This window comes from Acartia tonsa, chromosome 8 (genome assembly GCF_053477335.1).
Source record: "Acartia tonsa isolate MP-2025a chromosome 8, ASM5347733v1, whole genome shotgun sequence".
Lineage (NCBI taxonomy): Eukaryota > Metazoa > Arthropoda > Copepoda > Calanoida > Acartiidae > Acartia > Acartia tonsa.
Window position 1 is genome coordinate 50604649 of NC_137267.1, and position 17366 is coordinate 50622014.

A 17366-nucleotide genomic window follows, 5' to 3' on the forward strand; every position below is an offset into this window, starting at 1 on the left:
TATTGTCTATGTAATTAAGGATCGTGCTAACCACTGAACCAAATGGTTTTCCTTTACAGTAAAGCTTCCTTTAGGCCCAGTGTAAGTTAAATTAAACTTGAGGAAGTCATCACATTATAATTTTATAATGAACAAGGATGATAACATCCTTAAGTAGCGAAGTTAAAAAATTATGAATAGACATCTGGAAAAAATGATCTAGAGTACAAAAAAAAATTCTATAATAAAAATCATGAAACCTTTAAAAATTGTTTAAGGTCTTTTTTGAAGCATTACGCTAATAAGAAATACGTAAATCTAAAATTCGATTTAGCCCCATAACCAATTAGTAAGTGCTTATAATACTTTGTCAAAACATATAGAATGTTGGCTTAATTAATCACTAAAAATTCCACCCGTTTATCTTGAACTGGAGTTGTGAAAATCACAAAAACTTGAAAAAATAGGAATCAATCTAGCACTCCAACCAATAAAGGCATCTTAATAAAACTTAATGAAAATATGTAGAGTATGAATTTATTTAATCCCTGAAAATTCCAGCCATTTCTTTTGAACAGGAATTGAGAAAAATACAAAAACGTATAAATCTAGGAATCGAACCCCAATTAATACAGATGGACAAAACAATGTATAGATTAGATAAACATTTGTCATATTTATGTTCACTAAAAATTTCAGCTGTCTATCTCTAATATGAGCCAAGAAAATCATGTTTCCCCCATAGCGTTACTGACTGCTGACTGATGGACACATAAAGTGAATTATAGAGTAGCTTCGCTACTAAAAATGCAGTGATAAAGAACTCCTGCATCATATCACATTTAATATCATTCAGACCTTTCAATTGCTCTGAAATAAAGCCTTCAACCATAGACGGAAGGGAAGGTATGCAGCTTAAACCAACAATGAATTCAATTTTTTTAAAATCACCATTCATGAATATCAGCTGTCATTGGGGGGCAACACATTGTAGCTATGACCTTTTCTCTGCCCCCAAAATACCATTTTGGATTTATTTCGCTTGTTGGCCATACCTTATTCCTTGGAGGTATGAGACAGAAAAGTTCCTATACTGAAACTATTCTTTATGAAAGTAACAGGATGTAAGTTTTTCTGTGTACTCACGGATCTCGCTAACCACTAAACCAAATGGACTTAGAAAGCTATTTTAGGGGAGTATACTATCACCCTCCCAAGAGAAATCAACCCTACAAAAAATTAACAATTCGAAAAAAAACTTTCAAGTGCCAACAAGGGCCTCTAGGGTGTAGGTAATAGTATACGGATGAGCGAACATAAAATGATAAAATGCGGACACTCTGGTGTTCCAGGATCGTTTTGACAATTTTAGAAATTTTAGGATTTAAAAAAATAAATTAAAAATTAATTGCTACATATGTCCTAAAAATCAATGTTCTTGTTGTTCTCTATAATTCACTTCAGAGAATCGAACCAGATTTTAAAAGATATTATATATAATGATGAAAATCTTTGCCTTCAAAGAGGAGGAGTTGAAAGAAAAAACTCAAGACGCTAATTTTAGCCTACCAAATAAGAATCCGGAATCCGCTATTAAAAAACGGATTCCAGATTTGGAATCCAAAATTGGGCGGATTCTGGATCCGGGGTCTGAATTGCAAACCCTAGTACTAACACATAAAGATAACAACATCCATGAGTAGCAAAGCTTTAAAACAGTAACAGTTTTTTTTTTAAACTGGACAAAACTGGTTAATAGAAGTAGACAAGTATGACAACATCCATAAGTAGCGAAGCTCAAAAGATATGAATGGATATCAGGAAAACATTTACTAAAGAGCATTCTCATACAATAAAAATTAAATTTGATAAAATAGGGAAATCATGAAACCTTTAAAATCACGAAAACATATGTATAAATCTAGGAATCGATCAAGCATTGTAATTAATAGAAAATCTTAATGAAACTTAATGGAAATATGTAGAATATCATATGAGCATATTCAATCCCTGATGATTTCAGCCTTCAATCCTGAACAGGAATCGAGAAAATCACAAAAAAACTGAAATCTAGGAATCGATCTATCACCCCAATAAATAGACAAATCTTGATAAAACTTGGCGAAAACATGTAGAATGTATTACTGTATAATTAATTCCTCCCCGAAAGTTTCAGCCCTCTATCTGGAAAGAGATGAGAAAATCTTAAAAATCTAGGAATCGAGATAGCATCCCAAATAACAGTCAGATGGACAAAACAATGCATAGATTAGAGGGCATATATCAAAAAAAAATCTTAACTAAAAATTTCAGCTGTCTATCTTAAATAGGAGCTGAGAAAATCACGTTACCCACTGTCCGTGTCTGACGGACAGACATTTGGAATTATAGAGTAGCTTCGCTACTAAAAAAAGAATTTATTGACACACAAATCCCTTCACAACGAGAAATCGAAAGGGGTAGTTACACGAAATGCATTTGAAATTAATTTAGTGAACTGCAAATTTTTTGCTAGTTAATGGGTTAAACTATATTTATATGGCATATATTTGAAAGAATTTCAATTTTCTACTACGTAGTCTTGATATTTTAAAAACTACGTGGTAGAAAATTTAAATTCTTTCAATTATGTGCCATATAATTGCAGTTTTACAAATTAACCAGGAAAAAATATGCGGTTCACTAAATTAAGTTCAAATGCATTTTGTGAAACCACCCCTTTAATACAATTTTTCAGAGAAATGTGTAAATCGGGCCAAAAATGCGAAAAAAAAAAATTATAGGTAGAAGATAATGCTACCTTACATCCGGGAAATTTTTTTTGATACTATTTTTCACAAAAATTTTTTTAAATCAAACCAAAAAGACAACGGGGAATCCTATATAATATGAAATTGCTAAAATAAACAAGCTAATCTGAGTGCCAGGTTTATCATTAATTATGCTCCAAAATGTTGACAAAAAGTATTTTAAAGCGATACAGAGAAAACTATGTTTCTCTCATTCGATTTCTAACGGACAGACATTTATTAGTGTAGTTTGCTACTAAAAAAAGGTCATTATTTTGTATTTATTTATTAAATTACAGTTTGGATAACAAAACATAAATCAAAACGTTAAATGATCATATAAGGATGATAGCATCAAACCAAGCAAATCTTAAAAATTCAGATGAACTAACAAACATTAACAGGCATAGTGTGACTAATTCAATAATTAAAAGAAGAAGAATATTTATTGCATCACAATATATACCTACTACTTTCCGTGGATATTAAAATGTTAAAATTATAATTATCAGTTTTTTTTAAGATTTTATTTCATTACTCGTGGAAAATCAATTTTTCAGTATGGCTAGGTATGTTTAAATTTCAACAGAGGAAAATGCTAAAAAATCGATTTTTAATATCAACTTGCTAGTCACTGTTTTACTTTTAAGACTAAATTAATAGAAATGTATATCTTTAAACAATTCAAAATGTGAACTTGTGTGTTTAAATTAGTGGTGTCAATCTGCCAAATTAGTGGTGTCAATCTGCCAAATTAGTGGTGTCAATCTGCCAAATTTTTGGGTCGGATTCGGACTCTTACAGAAATCAATCAAAAAAGTGGATTAATCCAGGGATTGCGGATTCTTGTCTTTTTGCAAATTGCAGATTTTTGGTTCGCGGATTCTAGCAATATTTTTAAAGGTCTTTTCATAAATAAAAAAAGGAATAAATTTACCCGGCATGGGAAAGAATCTACAGTAGTGCTTTTTAGAATTTTCTTAGTAGCTTTTCTTCTATTTCTAGCTCCCACTTTGGCCATTTTCTAACCCATACTTAACCTAACATAACCTAGAATAAGCATGAAAAGCTACTATGAAAATAAAATACAAAAAACGTTGACTTTTAACATAAATAAAACATTTATTTACTTAAAATTTTATATGTATAAAAAAGGGGGGGGGGGTGGATGTGCCACTTTTTGAAACCAAAAGTAAAACGTGCATGATTTCAGCACATATACGAGTTACAGCTCTAAAATTTGGCAAAGCAGTTGATTTTGGTGGAGAACAATATGGAACTGTGAAGAGACGGCAACATAACCGCCGCTACTGCCGAAAACCGCCCTTTACCGCCAAATTATGTTTTGCCTTTTCTCGCCATATTAGACAATTTCTTATTCATCTGAGATAAACATTTTTTTTTATACAAATTTCCCTTGACACTTTCAAACATGTCAATATTTTAAAAAAAATGTAAGTAAAAATATAAGGGAAATTCAAAAAAAAAGTTTATCTCAGATGATTGAGAACTGTCTAATTTAGCGGGAAACAGCAGTTTTCGGAGGGAGCAGAGGTTCCGATGCCGTTTCTTCACAGTTCCATATTGTTTTCCAAAAAAAATTTTATGGGCTGAGATCATCCACGTTTTACTTTTGGTTTCAAAAAGTGGCACATCCGCCCACCCCCCTTTTACGTGCTACAAAAGGCATAAAAATCAACAATCCTAATCCACAAATTGAATTGCAAATTTGGATTCTGGGTCCGAAAATTGGCCGGAATGCAGATTTTTTTATTTGGATTGACACCCATAGTTCAAATGCACAATAAATTTATCTGTTCATTAATGCTGAAGAGTATACAACAATCTTAATTATAATTAGGGGGGAAGGAATAAACCATTTTTTTATCTTAATTTAACAAGAAGCTAGGACTTGCGGTTAGATGCAACAGTTGCATTAATAGGTACATTCTTTTTAAAATTCTGCATTACAATACATAAATATAAATAAGATTTAAAAAAGCTAAATTGTACCTACTAGGTAATATATGTTTTATTATTCCAACTCCAAGTGGGGAGGCAAAATTTTGCAAGAAAAGACAAAAAAATGCAGCAGAAATTATGTTTTTATGCAGCAGCAGCGTCTACGCTTCCATTCCCTTATAGTTCTAATTTCAGTGCTGAAACTCTTTTGTTGGTTAAGTTCCGTTGACTACATGACAACTTTTTCTCTTTTTCTTCCATCCTACGAAAAAAATATATTTATTAACGTTTACCGAACGTTTCAGATCGTTTACTTTTTAAACAGCCTTTAGAAGACATAATATCACTTCAATTTAATTTAGTGCTGATTTTAATGCCTAGTTTTTTTGCCAATATCCAGCTGAATTGCCATGCATGGCAAACTCCTAATAGGTACATCTTAAACGAAGCAGAAAAAATATAGATAATGTAATATATAGACAATTTCCATGGATATTAAAATGAAAAATTGTAATGTATGCTGGATTAGAGCGGTTTCGGAAAAAAAACTAAAGTCATGTATTTTAATATCAAAGTTACGTAGTGTTTTTAATAATTAAGGAGAGGGGGGGGGGGGGAAGCATATGCTTTTTCTTAGGACTGAGAGGATAGGTTATTAAAGATAAAATCATTCTACTTCTTATATACCTAATGATATAAAAAAATTCTTATTGGGCAATTTGGAATCATTTGAGACCATGTTATTTTTTTCAAAAATTTTTCCCTTTTTATAAATGTTTAACTTAAATTCAGTACTTCTCCTGTGCTTTTAAAGATATTGTAACAAATCTTTAACATGGGTCAGAAAAAAAAGATAACATAAAAAGCGATGATATGACCGCCATTCAATTTTTTTATTGCGTTTCTCGCCAAATTAAGTGATTTGGAATCATTTAACACCATGTTGTTCTTTTTTTGGCAGCAGCGGAAAATGACGTTGAATGGCAGGAGTGGTGGTCCCGACGCCATTTTTTTATTCACATATTTCTTACTGAACAACCTAAAAAGATTTTGTTCAATAACTTTAAAAGCACAGCAGGTGAAGCACTGAATTAACGGGGGCAGGGTTGCTTGTAAGGTAAATTTTTTTGAAAAAATAACATGGTCTTAATTGATTCCAAATTAAATTGATTCTAAATAACCGAGAATTTGAAAAAAATCAACCCGCAGGGTTGATTGTAAGGGGAAATTGAAAAAAAAAATTATATGGTGTCAAATGATTCCAAATTGCCTAATTTGGCGAGAAATGCAATAAATTTTTTTTTGCGGCTGCGGAAAATGGTGGGAGCGACGGTCCTGTCGCCGTTCTTTTTTAAAGATACCAAAACTTGGGGTAATTAGTGACACAACCAAAAAGATTATACCTAGCCAATTATCTCAAAAACTAAGGAAGTAGCACCCAAAATAAAATTGCTGGTATGTCGTGGCATGAGTCACCACATCTTCCCCCCCCCCCCCTTATAAGACAACATAAACATCTTTATAGATATTATTTACATATTTGAATAAAAAATTACAATTGGCCTCCAGGTTCAGGTGCTGAAGGCCTTCAGGTGGTCTCTGTACAGTTAAAAAAATCAAAAGCACTTACTTTTTTTTAGATGTTATTAACATATTTGAAAAAAAATTACAATAGACCTCCAGGTTCAGGTGCTGAAGGCCTCTAAGAAGACTCTGGACAGACCCTAGCAAATGTTATCCTCAAATAACCGTCAAAATTAGCTGATTTTGCTTAAACGGCCAAAATTGTAAGTCTTTTAATGATAGCCCTTGATATGATCAAAATCTTTTAAAATCGTTTTTTGAATCATTATCTACTCTTCAAACAAATTAAGGAAGGTAGGTATATAAAGTCAAAATTAAAAAAAAAAATTTCTCCCCGAGGGGGGACCCTCCCCCTTTTTTTATGAAAATCGAAATTGACATATTGCTGAAAAAAGCTACCAGGACACTTTTTTTGTATCAATATTCAATAGTCATAATATCATAAAAGAAATGAGTTAGAATAGTGCGCCAAAATTTTTTGCATTTTGAGTCGGTCTAACTCTAACCTGGAGGCCTGCCGCACCTGAAGTTGGAGCCCTATCCAAAATATCTTAAAACTTAGGGAAAATCTTTATATAAGAATGATTTTATCTCTAATAACCTATCCTCTCAGTCCAAAGATAAAGCCTAAGCACACTATTTTCTCAAATGTTTCAAAACTCCCCCCCCCCCCCCCCAATACCAATACCAGGTTTGTTGGCCAGGGAAAACAAAACTGCAATTAATCTTTAATTTTTTCATTTTACTATCAGCGGAAATAGGATACGTTAAATAACTAATAAAAATCGTATATTTTATTATTAGCTGAAAAATATTAGGTATTCCAATGAATGGAATTTTTTAATATCTGAATATAAATAACATTAGCACTTTGTGCCATAGTTCATAGCCCTTGTTAAAAGCGAAGTTTTTCTATAATTTGGGTCAGTCTGTCCGTCTGTAATGTTAGCTTTTACCGTGGAACAGTTAGCTCATATTGTTAATGTAGACATGTTGTAATTGTCCTATCAATTTTAAACTTTGAATTGAGATTCCTGTAGTACTTGGGTACGATTTAGGAAGCGTAGCAACTCCACAATTGTTACCAGAATGTCAGTACATTTATTATTTTATTATTGATGTTTAGCTTTCTACAACAAATTTTTAAGTGATTTAATTATCCTGTATTTCAAAAGTTTTAAAAATTACCTACACTTTTGTTAGGTAGGTATGTCTTATACATTTATATTCTGATTATTCAGTTTTGTCACACTTTATGTGTTCATGTACGTTTGTCCTACTGTTTCAGAGCATTGCTTTAATGGATGTTGTCATCCACGTTTTTAACACATTAGATTACATAAAAATAACTAATACGTTTGTTTCCCACCTTCCCCCCGTCAGAATAAAATAGATGTGGGGGGAAGATAAAAAATAATAAAAATTACCGTTTCACGGGTTCTTGCCGACTCCAATCTTAAACTCAACCTTAATATTTAAATATGTTAAAATATTAAACCAAAGAAAAATAAACACAGCCGAATCTTCCTGATTATAGTTCCTTCTACTTTTTTTCAATATATTTAAAATCAAAGAAGGGAGGGATGGATTCTATGCTAGACCAAGTGCTTTGAGTGAAACCGCCTTTGAATCTATATTTTAAAAGTTCAAAGTGCAGAGAGAGAAGAAAGTTTAGGTGTACATATATATTAAGTTTTATTTATTTCAATCAAGAAGTATATGTACTTTTTACATCATTTTATTTCTGAATGCTGCGTCCCTAGCTTCAAGATTTAAAATTGTTGAAATCACTTTCCCTATGAAACCAATAATTTACCTGTCCTGTTAAGTTCCTTGCCTTTTTCTTCATAATTTAAAATTTATGTTTTCATGACTACTTGCCATTTTATAAAAATCTGAAACATGCATTATTGTTTAAAGTATTATAATTAACTAGTGGGGCTACGTCCCTAACATCTAGGGCTCTGTATTTAAAGGGTTAGAGAGGAGCTATAAAAAGAGCTGAAAACCATCCCAAGACCTAAATAAGAAAATAAAATAGCCTAAAACCATCCACAGGAGTACCCAATCGGTTCATGCAGTAGTTATTGAGATTTTAGGCTTCAAACAAAAACCCTCACTAATTTATTTTGGTTTAATTATGTTCCTGAAAAACATTTACTAATTGAAAAAAGTTTTGGTTGTTACTTGAATAATGACATAAAACCCCTCTAATCGAGGGGTATCATAAGTTTCGGGCAAGCTTCGCGCATTTCCCTGTGCACGCCACTGCACAGGAACTTGTAGCTAACTTGTAGAAAATAAATTATTTTTTGTTCCAACCTAACTCAAAATCTATTATATACCAAAATATAAAAATAAATAAATCCTACTAATAAATCTTTAAATGTACTTTTACTTTTACTTCAAATTTTGATGCGCATCTTTTAAAAAAAGAATATCCAAGACTGCACCGGCAGAAAACAATTTTTATTGATGTAGCAACATTCGTTGAAATGAAATAAAATCATATGAATATTTAATCATAATGTGGTTTGAATAAATAGGTATAATAATATTAATAACTTTTGAATAACAAAAAGTTTTTAAATGATAATTTGATAAAATATCACACAAAACTGAATATTGACGACGGCCATATGTTTATTTTTGTTTACATTTGTATGTGTGTGTGTGTGGTAGAACCAACTACAGGTACCTGCCCGGCTGCAATCAGCTGTCTGTATATGTGTGTGTGTGTGTGTTTACACAGGCCAGCACAGACGGAATCAGAGACATGTTTTTATGTGAAACCGCTTACAACGCGTAAGCGGTTTGAATCGCTTGCTCTGTATCGAAGACCAAAAAAATTAAGAATTTTTTGGTTTCGATTTTTTCTATCAAATATATTCCTGTTATGCTAAAATTTATAATTTAAGCATAAATCTGTAGACATTTGTATTGTTTATAGGTTCTAGTAAATTTTTTTTTATTTTTCCTCCCAAAAACGAGAAAATTATGTTTTAAAAATCATCTATTAGGGCAAGAAGTCTATAAGCAAAGTAAGAATATTAAAAATCTATCTCCTATATACCTAATAAAGGAAACTGAATATAAATTGCACTTTTAAATAGCCGTTTTATTGCTGCACAGTCTCTATTACCTCGATTTTTAATTTTCATCCTATATCAAGAAAATTATTTTTTAAACAACGCTTCCTTAACCACCATTTTTTGATCAAGAATATTGGTGCTAAAAAGTAATTCTATTAATTTTTCTATAAAAAAACTTATGGGATTACAAAAATGTAAGTGGTCAATGTTATTGTATTAAGCTAAAGCTTCTACATGGGTTCTACAAGAACCATATTAGCTACCTATACCCTTTAAGCTACAGACAGACACGCAGATTTACATCCTGTTACTTTTAAACATTAATTCAAAGATGTATACTTACTTCTCTTTAATATTTTCTCTATGAAAACACTTGATTTGATTTGTGCTGATAGAACAACAACAAAGTACTTTAAACAAAACACACAAAAAAGAATTGTATACATAGTCAAAAATTTTACACAACAATGAATAAACAGAACAACTATGTTTGTATGCAGCAGAGACCAGATAATAATATTTTAGATGAAAACCAGCGGCAACGCCCCCTAGAAGCCTCTAGGGGCAATTAAGGTGGAAAAAGGGGGAAGTTCAACTCTCACCCTTTTTCAATTTTTCAAAAGAAAAAGTAAAAAAATTGCATGAGTCATTTATGTAGAGGGGTATAGATTTGCTTCCACACTATATTTAAAAACCTTTCCTGGACTTATAAGAAGCTTCACTGAACAAGAGCACCATGAATATCAATATACCCCCTTTCACATTTATTATATTTTTCTATTTTATTTATCGGTTAAAAAAAAAGGAAGTCTGTCGCATAATGCATAAACATAAAGCTTATAATCTTTCATGAGCATCTTCTTAAGCAAATCTTTCAAAACGTTACAGTTCCTTACGAATTTATCACAACAATTACTTGGACTAGTGGCCAATTTAATAGCCAGAATAGTTGCCTACAGACAGTTAGTTACAGAGAAGTAAGGATAGGGAAAACCTAATTGACACAATTAATGTTTTTTTTTTACAGTGTTCTTATTTAATAGAATTGCTTATAAAAGAATAATATGGTCACATTTTGTAATTTTACATCATACAGCGGTTTTTTTTACTTCTTGATCTAAGAAATTTTGAGTCTTTCGTAACTTGATAATATTTCATTCAAGTATTTATTTTCGCTGGTTCTAAGATATTCTTTTTAAAACAAACATGTATAATATAGTACCTAATATAGACATTAGGCAATAGTCCACAAAACAGAAAATAATCCGTGTTGTCCTATAAATCATTGTTCTATAAATCAGCATTATTAAATGGATGTACGGACTTGCTGATAAGAATGATAGAGTTGCTACGTTTTATAAATCTACCGAACTGTCATTGGAATCATCATGCAAGTTTGAAATCTATAAAACATGTCTAACTTGTCTAAATTATATATAAGAGCTATCCTTTACACACGGACGCACCAACCAAATTATAGAAAAGCTTCACCTATAAAAATCAATTTTTTTATCAAAAATATAAAGTTACCCTACAAAGTATAATCAAAATAGACCTTTGTTAATGTTATACATATCATACTTAAGGAAAGAATAATGTAATACAGTTTTTGTTTAAAAGGAAAAAAAGGGGGCGAATTTTCTCAAAGTTCCTCCTGAATGCTGAATCCCCCTCCCCATTCTTATTTTTATTTAAAACAAAAATACGGGTGGAAAGTAGTTGTTTGTTTGTTCATTACTATAGATCAGGTTAGGTTTAATTGGGTACTGGGTAGCCTTGCAGTGTTGGGGCACCATATAAAAAGGCTTTGCAGGGTTAGATCCCCTTCTGTCGTTAGGGATATTTAAAAGATAAGAGAAGTCCTTCTCCCTTTATTTTCATTATATTTTTAAAATGAGGTAGGGGGTTTAGTGATCAACAGGAACGTTTAGGGGAAGTACCAAACAGTGTTATATAAAAGGAAATTAATTTCCGGTAATCTAATTTTTAAGAAAACAAAAAAAGGATGTTTACTTATATAATCTTAAACATAATATCAGATTAATCATATTACCTAACAAGTATAGTAATCTTCATTCTTTCCAGTAGGGCTTCAAAACCGATTAATATCCGCTGGATCAGAACCGGCTCTCATTCATACTGAAAAATCATATATATCACCGTATTAGAGACAATTTTATACAGATATTAAAGTAAAAATATTGAAATTAATATTTGTTTTGTTAACCCGGGCCTCATTTAATGGCCAGTTTGTTCATCCAGTATATACAACTAGCGGCTACGCCCCTAGAGGCCTCTAGTGGCACTTTAAATGTTTTTGTTTGTTAAAGTCTCTACGATAATTCTTTATGTTACGATACCTCTTTATGTTACGTTGAAGTCTCCCAGATATTAATTTTTTTGATTTTTTTTGTCATTTCCTTGAGATGGTGGTGGTACCCTCCCCCAAAATAGTTATAAACCTTCCCGGGACCCATGAGAATCTGCATTGTTAAGGAGAACCCGATCGGTTCAGCGGTTAGCGAGATCATTCGGTACAGACACACAAACACACAGACATCCTGTTACTTTAGTATAAGGATATACATGGATATATTGACAGGGGAAAATTGGTCGTCAATTTAGCTTGCTATTATGGATATAATTTATTGGTAAGTTCGTTCATCCAGTAGGAGAGGAGGGGATGGGGAGTATTGTTATTTTAGCCTTCTGCGAGCATCACATGAAAATCTGGTGCAACATCTAAGTAATAATATATCGAATATAAATATTTTTATTTCAGGATGCGAATGGATAAAATAATAGCTGTGTGCCGGACCAGTATTCATGTCTTCTCCTTCCCCACCAACCCGACAAAATTATTTTCAATAGAAACCAGAGATAACCCACAAGCACTTTGCGAGGTAACTATTTATTGGTAGCGAAGCTACTCTATAGGTCACTTTGTCTGACCGTTCGTCCATCATTTAGTATCGCTCTTGGGATATTTTATATTCTAGACAGGTCTCTGATTTTTTTTTTGCCAAGATACGACTTTCTAAAGACCATCCTGTATACAACTTAAATGGTCCGTCGGTAATTCTCTTCTTTTACTTTAATGTTTCATGCTTTGCTTCTTGTGGTTGATGTCATCCTTGCATATATATTATATACATGTTTTTTAAAAATATGATATACATGTGCAAAAAATAAGTTATTAAAAAGGATATGTAAAAGGTTTCAAATCTCAAAAAAAATATGTTTTGATTCTTCTGTATAAATTTGCAAATCTGTATTCAAAAATCATTGAATAGGACCTCAAAATTTTCCAATATTTTTGTATTTCACTCAAGTCGGAAACCAAGGAAGCAAATTAGGAAGGAATTCCTAAGCAAATTATAAGTATATAAATTATATACAACCAACCATTTTATTGCACGAACTTTGTTACGGAACTATCTGTGTGTTTTGTATTAAGTTAGACCTGAGCTGGATCTTTAAATCATTTTAGTGGTGAGCCAGATCGGTGTGCACCGAATTTCAGCCAATAACAGCGCGGCATTTCATAAAATGCTGTGCTCTCATTGGTGGAAAGTTGGCTCCCCCCTAATCTGGCTCACCACTAAAATGATTTAAAGATCCAGCTCTGTTTGAGGGCAAAGGCATTTCTCCCAACTTTACAAAGTAGTATTTGATATTAATTTTAATGTGTATTTTATAACCCTAACACAACATCACCTTAATTACTGGTTTAAAATTCGCAAAGGTCGGTCAGTCTGTCTGTAATACTGAACTTGTATATACCTTATATGCTGCTTTCATGTCCTACAGCAAAGAATGACTATTGAGAGTAGTGACACCTTTTTTTGTCAAAAACCCTTCAGACAACCAACTGCTTGGTGGCTTAAATTTGCAGGGTAATGATTTGCACCTGTTCATCGGCCATGATTTTTAAACTACTCTTACTATTAATGTCATGCGCTTAACATAGCAGCAGAAAGTACTATTTTTAACGTCTCTAAATATTCTCAATAAGGGAAATAGAATATGCAACATAATTTAGAGAAGAAAAAAAACTCTCGTCCAGTATGGCTTCGAAACCGATAAATATCTGGTGGATTAGAACCGGTTCTCACCCATACTGAAAAACTATGTATAGTATCGTAATATATTCAGTTTTCTACGGATATTAGTTATTCCCGTATCGTATTATAAACGGCTTTCCGCGGATATAGAATGTACAATTAAAAGATTAAAACTAGTTTTTTTAGCCCCGAGGTGCCAAAGGCACCGGCTAAAAAAAACTGGTTTTAATCTTATGATTTTGTATTTTTATATTCGTAGAAAGCTGGATATAATACGAGGCTAGACATAGTTTTTTTCGTATGGATGAGAACCGGTTCCTATCCACCGGATTCGAATGAATACGAGAAAAAAACTATTATATTATTTTAGAAGAATACTGTTATATGATGTATTTCATAACTCAAATTATGAGAGTACTTTTCCTATTTGTGTGAAACCTATTGCAAAATTAAGTTACAAACCTAGCAATTTTCACAAATATGTTACTTAGGTTTAGAAACGTTCTCAATCTTTGTAATGAATTGCCAATAGAAATAATATATCTAGATGGTCCATCTAACCCCTTTTTGTTCAAACTTTTAAAAGGATTTTTTTGCAGACAAAAACCATTTGGCGACATTATTTTCGACGATATAATTTTTAGAAAGCTAACTTTATCTAAGAAATTCAACTATTCATAACTAACTCTTATGCTTCACATTATACGAGGGAAGAAATTTTTCACAAATTGATTTGTCCAAGAAAATCTTGATTCTAATTTATAGCTGACTCATAATGCCATTACGGTCCAAGATCTGTTAAATGTTTCAACCAATGAGATGTCTTGAATGTACCTTTAGTATTCTCCTATTAGCTGATTTACACAGTATGCCTCTAGGGTATCTATTGAATTACCGTACTATTTAATATTTTCTAATAGTTTTGACAAGCTAAGCTTGTAATTTCATTTTCATAACAATAATTAATTTGTTGTCAAGTGTTTTCTTTAGTATTTTAAGCTTAGCAACAATTTTTTACTAGGATAAATGCAGAGAGAGATTTCTGTACAAAAGCCTGAAATAACCCCAAAGCTTTCCAGAGTTTAAGTTAAAACTAACTCTAAAGAATGATCTATACTGCTGCTATGTCAGATGCGCGACAAAGACAACGGGCGTGCAGTTAAAGAGTTGGTTGTCTGTTTATGGAACCTGTTTTGACAAAGAAAGAGAAATTGCTCTCCTTAGTTATCCTTGGTTGTTGGACCTGACGTTAAATGAAGCCAACATACCAATGTTGAGAGTTTCTGAAAATTGTAGGTCAAATAGTCTTGTGTCTGTCCCGTCAGTCTATCCGTCCGAGGCTTAAGGCTATTTTCGTAAGGGGTTAAACATTCCAAATCTGCAATATACGAAAAATCTGATCAATCGGATAAATAGATTACATAAAAATTTGTTGTTAAAAAAGTAAAAAATCAGCATGTTTAAAATGGACGTACGGACATTCTGGTAATGATAATAGAGTTGCTACGCTTACAAAATCATACCTAACTACTAAAGGAATCACCATGCAAAGTTTGAAATCGATAGGTCAATTCTAACATGCCTAAATTAACCAAAAAGCTATCCTTTCCGGACGGACGGACTGACCCTAATTGTAGAAAAGCTTCGCTATTAAAAACGAACAAAATATAATTTTTTAACTTAATTATATGTAAAATTAATTTCAGGTAACTCCAGGAAAACTTTGTGAAAAAGAGCTTCTTGTCTTCCCAGGTTTTAAGGTACGTTTATAATAGTAACTCCAGGTAACCCCAGGAAAACTTTGTGAAAAAGAGCTTCTTGTCTTCCCGGGTTTTAAGGTACGTTTATAATAGTAACTCCAGGTAACCTCAGGAAAACTTTGTGAAAAAGAGCTTCTTGTCTTCCCGGGTTTTAAGGTACGTTTATAATAGTAACTCCAGGTAACCCCAGGTAACCCCAGGTAACCCCAGGTAACTCCAGGAAAACTTTGTGAAAAAAAGCTTCTTGATTGATTGATTAGCCTCCAGGGGAAATCTCGTCAGTGGAATGAATCTGTGTTTTCTGTTCAAGTTACGCCCTCGTCAAGTTTAAGAAAATTCGCCGCCAAAACAGGCTGAGTCCATAGTGATAAAACTGTAAGATGCGTTGGATTGTTGGGGCAGTTGAACAGGTGAACAGTGTCGTGTGGTGTTTGGTTGCAGAGCGGGCATTTATCTTCAATATTCTCGTCAATTCTATGTAGATATGAGTTTAAAAGTCTACTATAGCCAGATCTTAATTGAGATAGTTGGGAACGTACAGATCTAGTTAAATTAGCCTCCATTTTGTTGACCTCTGGGGGGTTGGCCTGGAGGACTTTATTTGGTGGGTAGTTGGCCAGAATTTTGGTAACTTCTCTGGTGTGTATAATTTTCTGCTTAGCTTTAAGGTTGTCTCTGGATACAGGTAGCAGGTCTCGTATGTCTTGTCTCATGTTTTGGATGGTAGGTTTTAGATGAGATCTAGGTGGTAGAGGTTTATGGACATGTTTGTATCCAGGGTGACCAGGAACATGGTTGGTCAGCAGGAATTGTTTGGAAATCATTTTGCAATGATCTCTTATAGGTAAGATTTTGGCTTCCCTATGTATATGTTGTTCAGATGCCATAGCCAAGTTGCCTGTGATGACTTTTAAGGCTTGGTTTTGGACAGATTGAAGTTTCTGCCAACTGCTGTCAGAAATAATTGGGCTCCATATTGGAGCAGCATATTCTAACACACTCCTGACTATAGCTTTGTATGTCATGGACAGGGTCTCCTGGTCTTGCCCCCAGGTGGCGCCTGCCAGGGACTTCATGATGTTAACCTTGGTCTTAGCTGAATCAACGGTTGCTTTTATATGATGACAGAAAGTGTACATGGTGTCAAAAGTGACACCAAGTAGTTTCGGTTTCAATTCAAGTTTTACTACTTCATTTTTAATTACCACTGTGGGATGTTCTTTAAACTCCTTAGTGTCGGGGGTAAACAGGGTGACCGTGGACTTGGAGGGGGAGACTTTCAACTCCCTTTCTTCAAGAAAATCTAGCACTGCTGGTATGTATGTGTTGATGGCTTCGGCGAGTGCAGCATGTGGTTTGCCTGTAGCATATATGCTAATATCATCAGCATATTGGACAACCACAATGTTCTTGGGTGGGTTTGGTAGATGGCGAAGGTAAAAATTGAATAAAATAGGAGAGGTGACAGCTCCTTGTGGTACTCCAGCTCTAATATTTCTGCTTTTAGAGAGGTGGTTTCTGAAATTAACCTTAGATTGACGTCCTTTTAGATAGCAGCAGAACCATCTTTTTAGGGCACCAGGGATGTTGGATTGGTTGAGGTCTTTAAGCAGCTTGTCATGATTGACCATGTCAAATGCTTTACTAAGGTCAATTTGGAGTAGCACTGTTCTATCCGGTTTGATAGAAGCTTTTTCATTGAAACCATTTGATATCTGGATATTGAAGTCATTCAGAGCTGTGACTGTAGAATGATCTTTACGAAAGCCATGTTGGAAGACAGGGATGTTTAAGTTGCTTCTTGTCTTCCCAGGTTTTAAGGTATGTTTATAATAGTAACTCCAGGTAACTCCAGGTAACCCAGGAAAACTTTGTGAAAAAGAGCTTCTTGTCTTCCCGGGTTTTAAGGTATGTTTATAATAGTAACTCCAGGTAACTCAGGAAAACTTTGTGAAAAAGAGCTTCTTGTCTTCCCAGGTTTTAAGGTATGTTTATAATAGTAACTCCAGGTAACTCAGGAAAACTTTGTTAAAAAGAGCTTCTTGTCTTCCCGGGTTTTAAGGTACGTTTATAATAGTAACTCCAGGTAATCCAGGAAAACTTTGTGAAAAAGAGCTTTTTGTCTTCCCGGGTTTT

At 33.2% G+C, this 17366-nt stretch overlaps 1 protein-coding gene and 1 long non-coding RNA gene across 5 annotated transcripts in view; one reads left to right on the plus strand and one right to left on the minus strand.

Moving 5' to 3' along the window:
* LOC145327227 (WD repeat domain phosphoinositide-interacting protein 4-like) overlaps positions 1-17366 on the plus strand; it is a 131505-nt gene that overhangs the window by 65867 nt on the left and 48272 nt on the right. The window contains exons 5-7 of one of the 4 annotated variants that reach the window (XM_080170813.1): positions 12189-12309; positions 15441-15462; positions 17261-17292. In XM_080170813.1, the coding sequence (XP_080026939.1) occupies positions 12189-12309; positions 15441-15462; positions 17261-17292 (175 nt within the window). Of the gene's footprint in view, positions 1-12188; positions 12316-15176; positions 15231-15254; positions 15309-15440; positions 15463-17090; positions 17139-17260; positions 17293-17366 lie in introns of all 4 variants that reach the window. The other 3 variants (XM_080170812.1, XM_080170811.1, XM_080170810.1) reach the window with 3 other exon arrangements.
* Positions 4450-8261, minus strand: LOC145327228 (uncharacterized). The gene is made up of 3 exons (XR_013882127.1): positions 8131-8261; positions 7742-7781; positions 4450-4992 (listed from the first exon to the last, which is right to left on the minus strand). It is a non-coding gene; the product is annotated as an uncharacterized LOC145327228 (long non-coding RNA).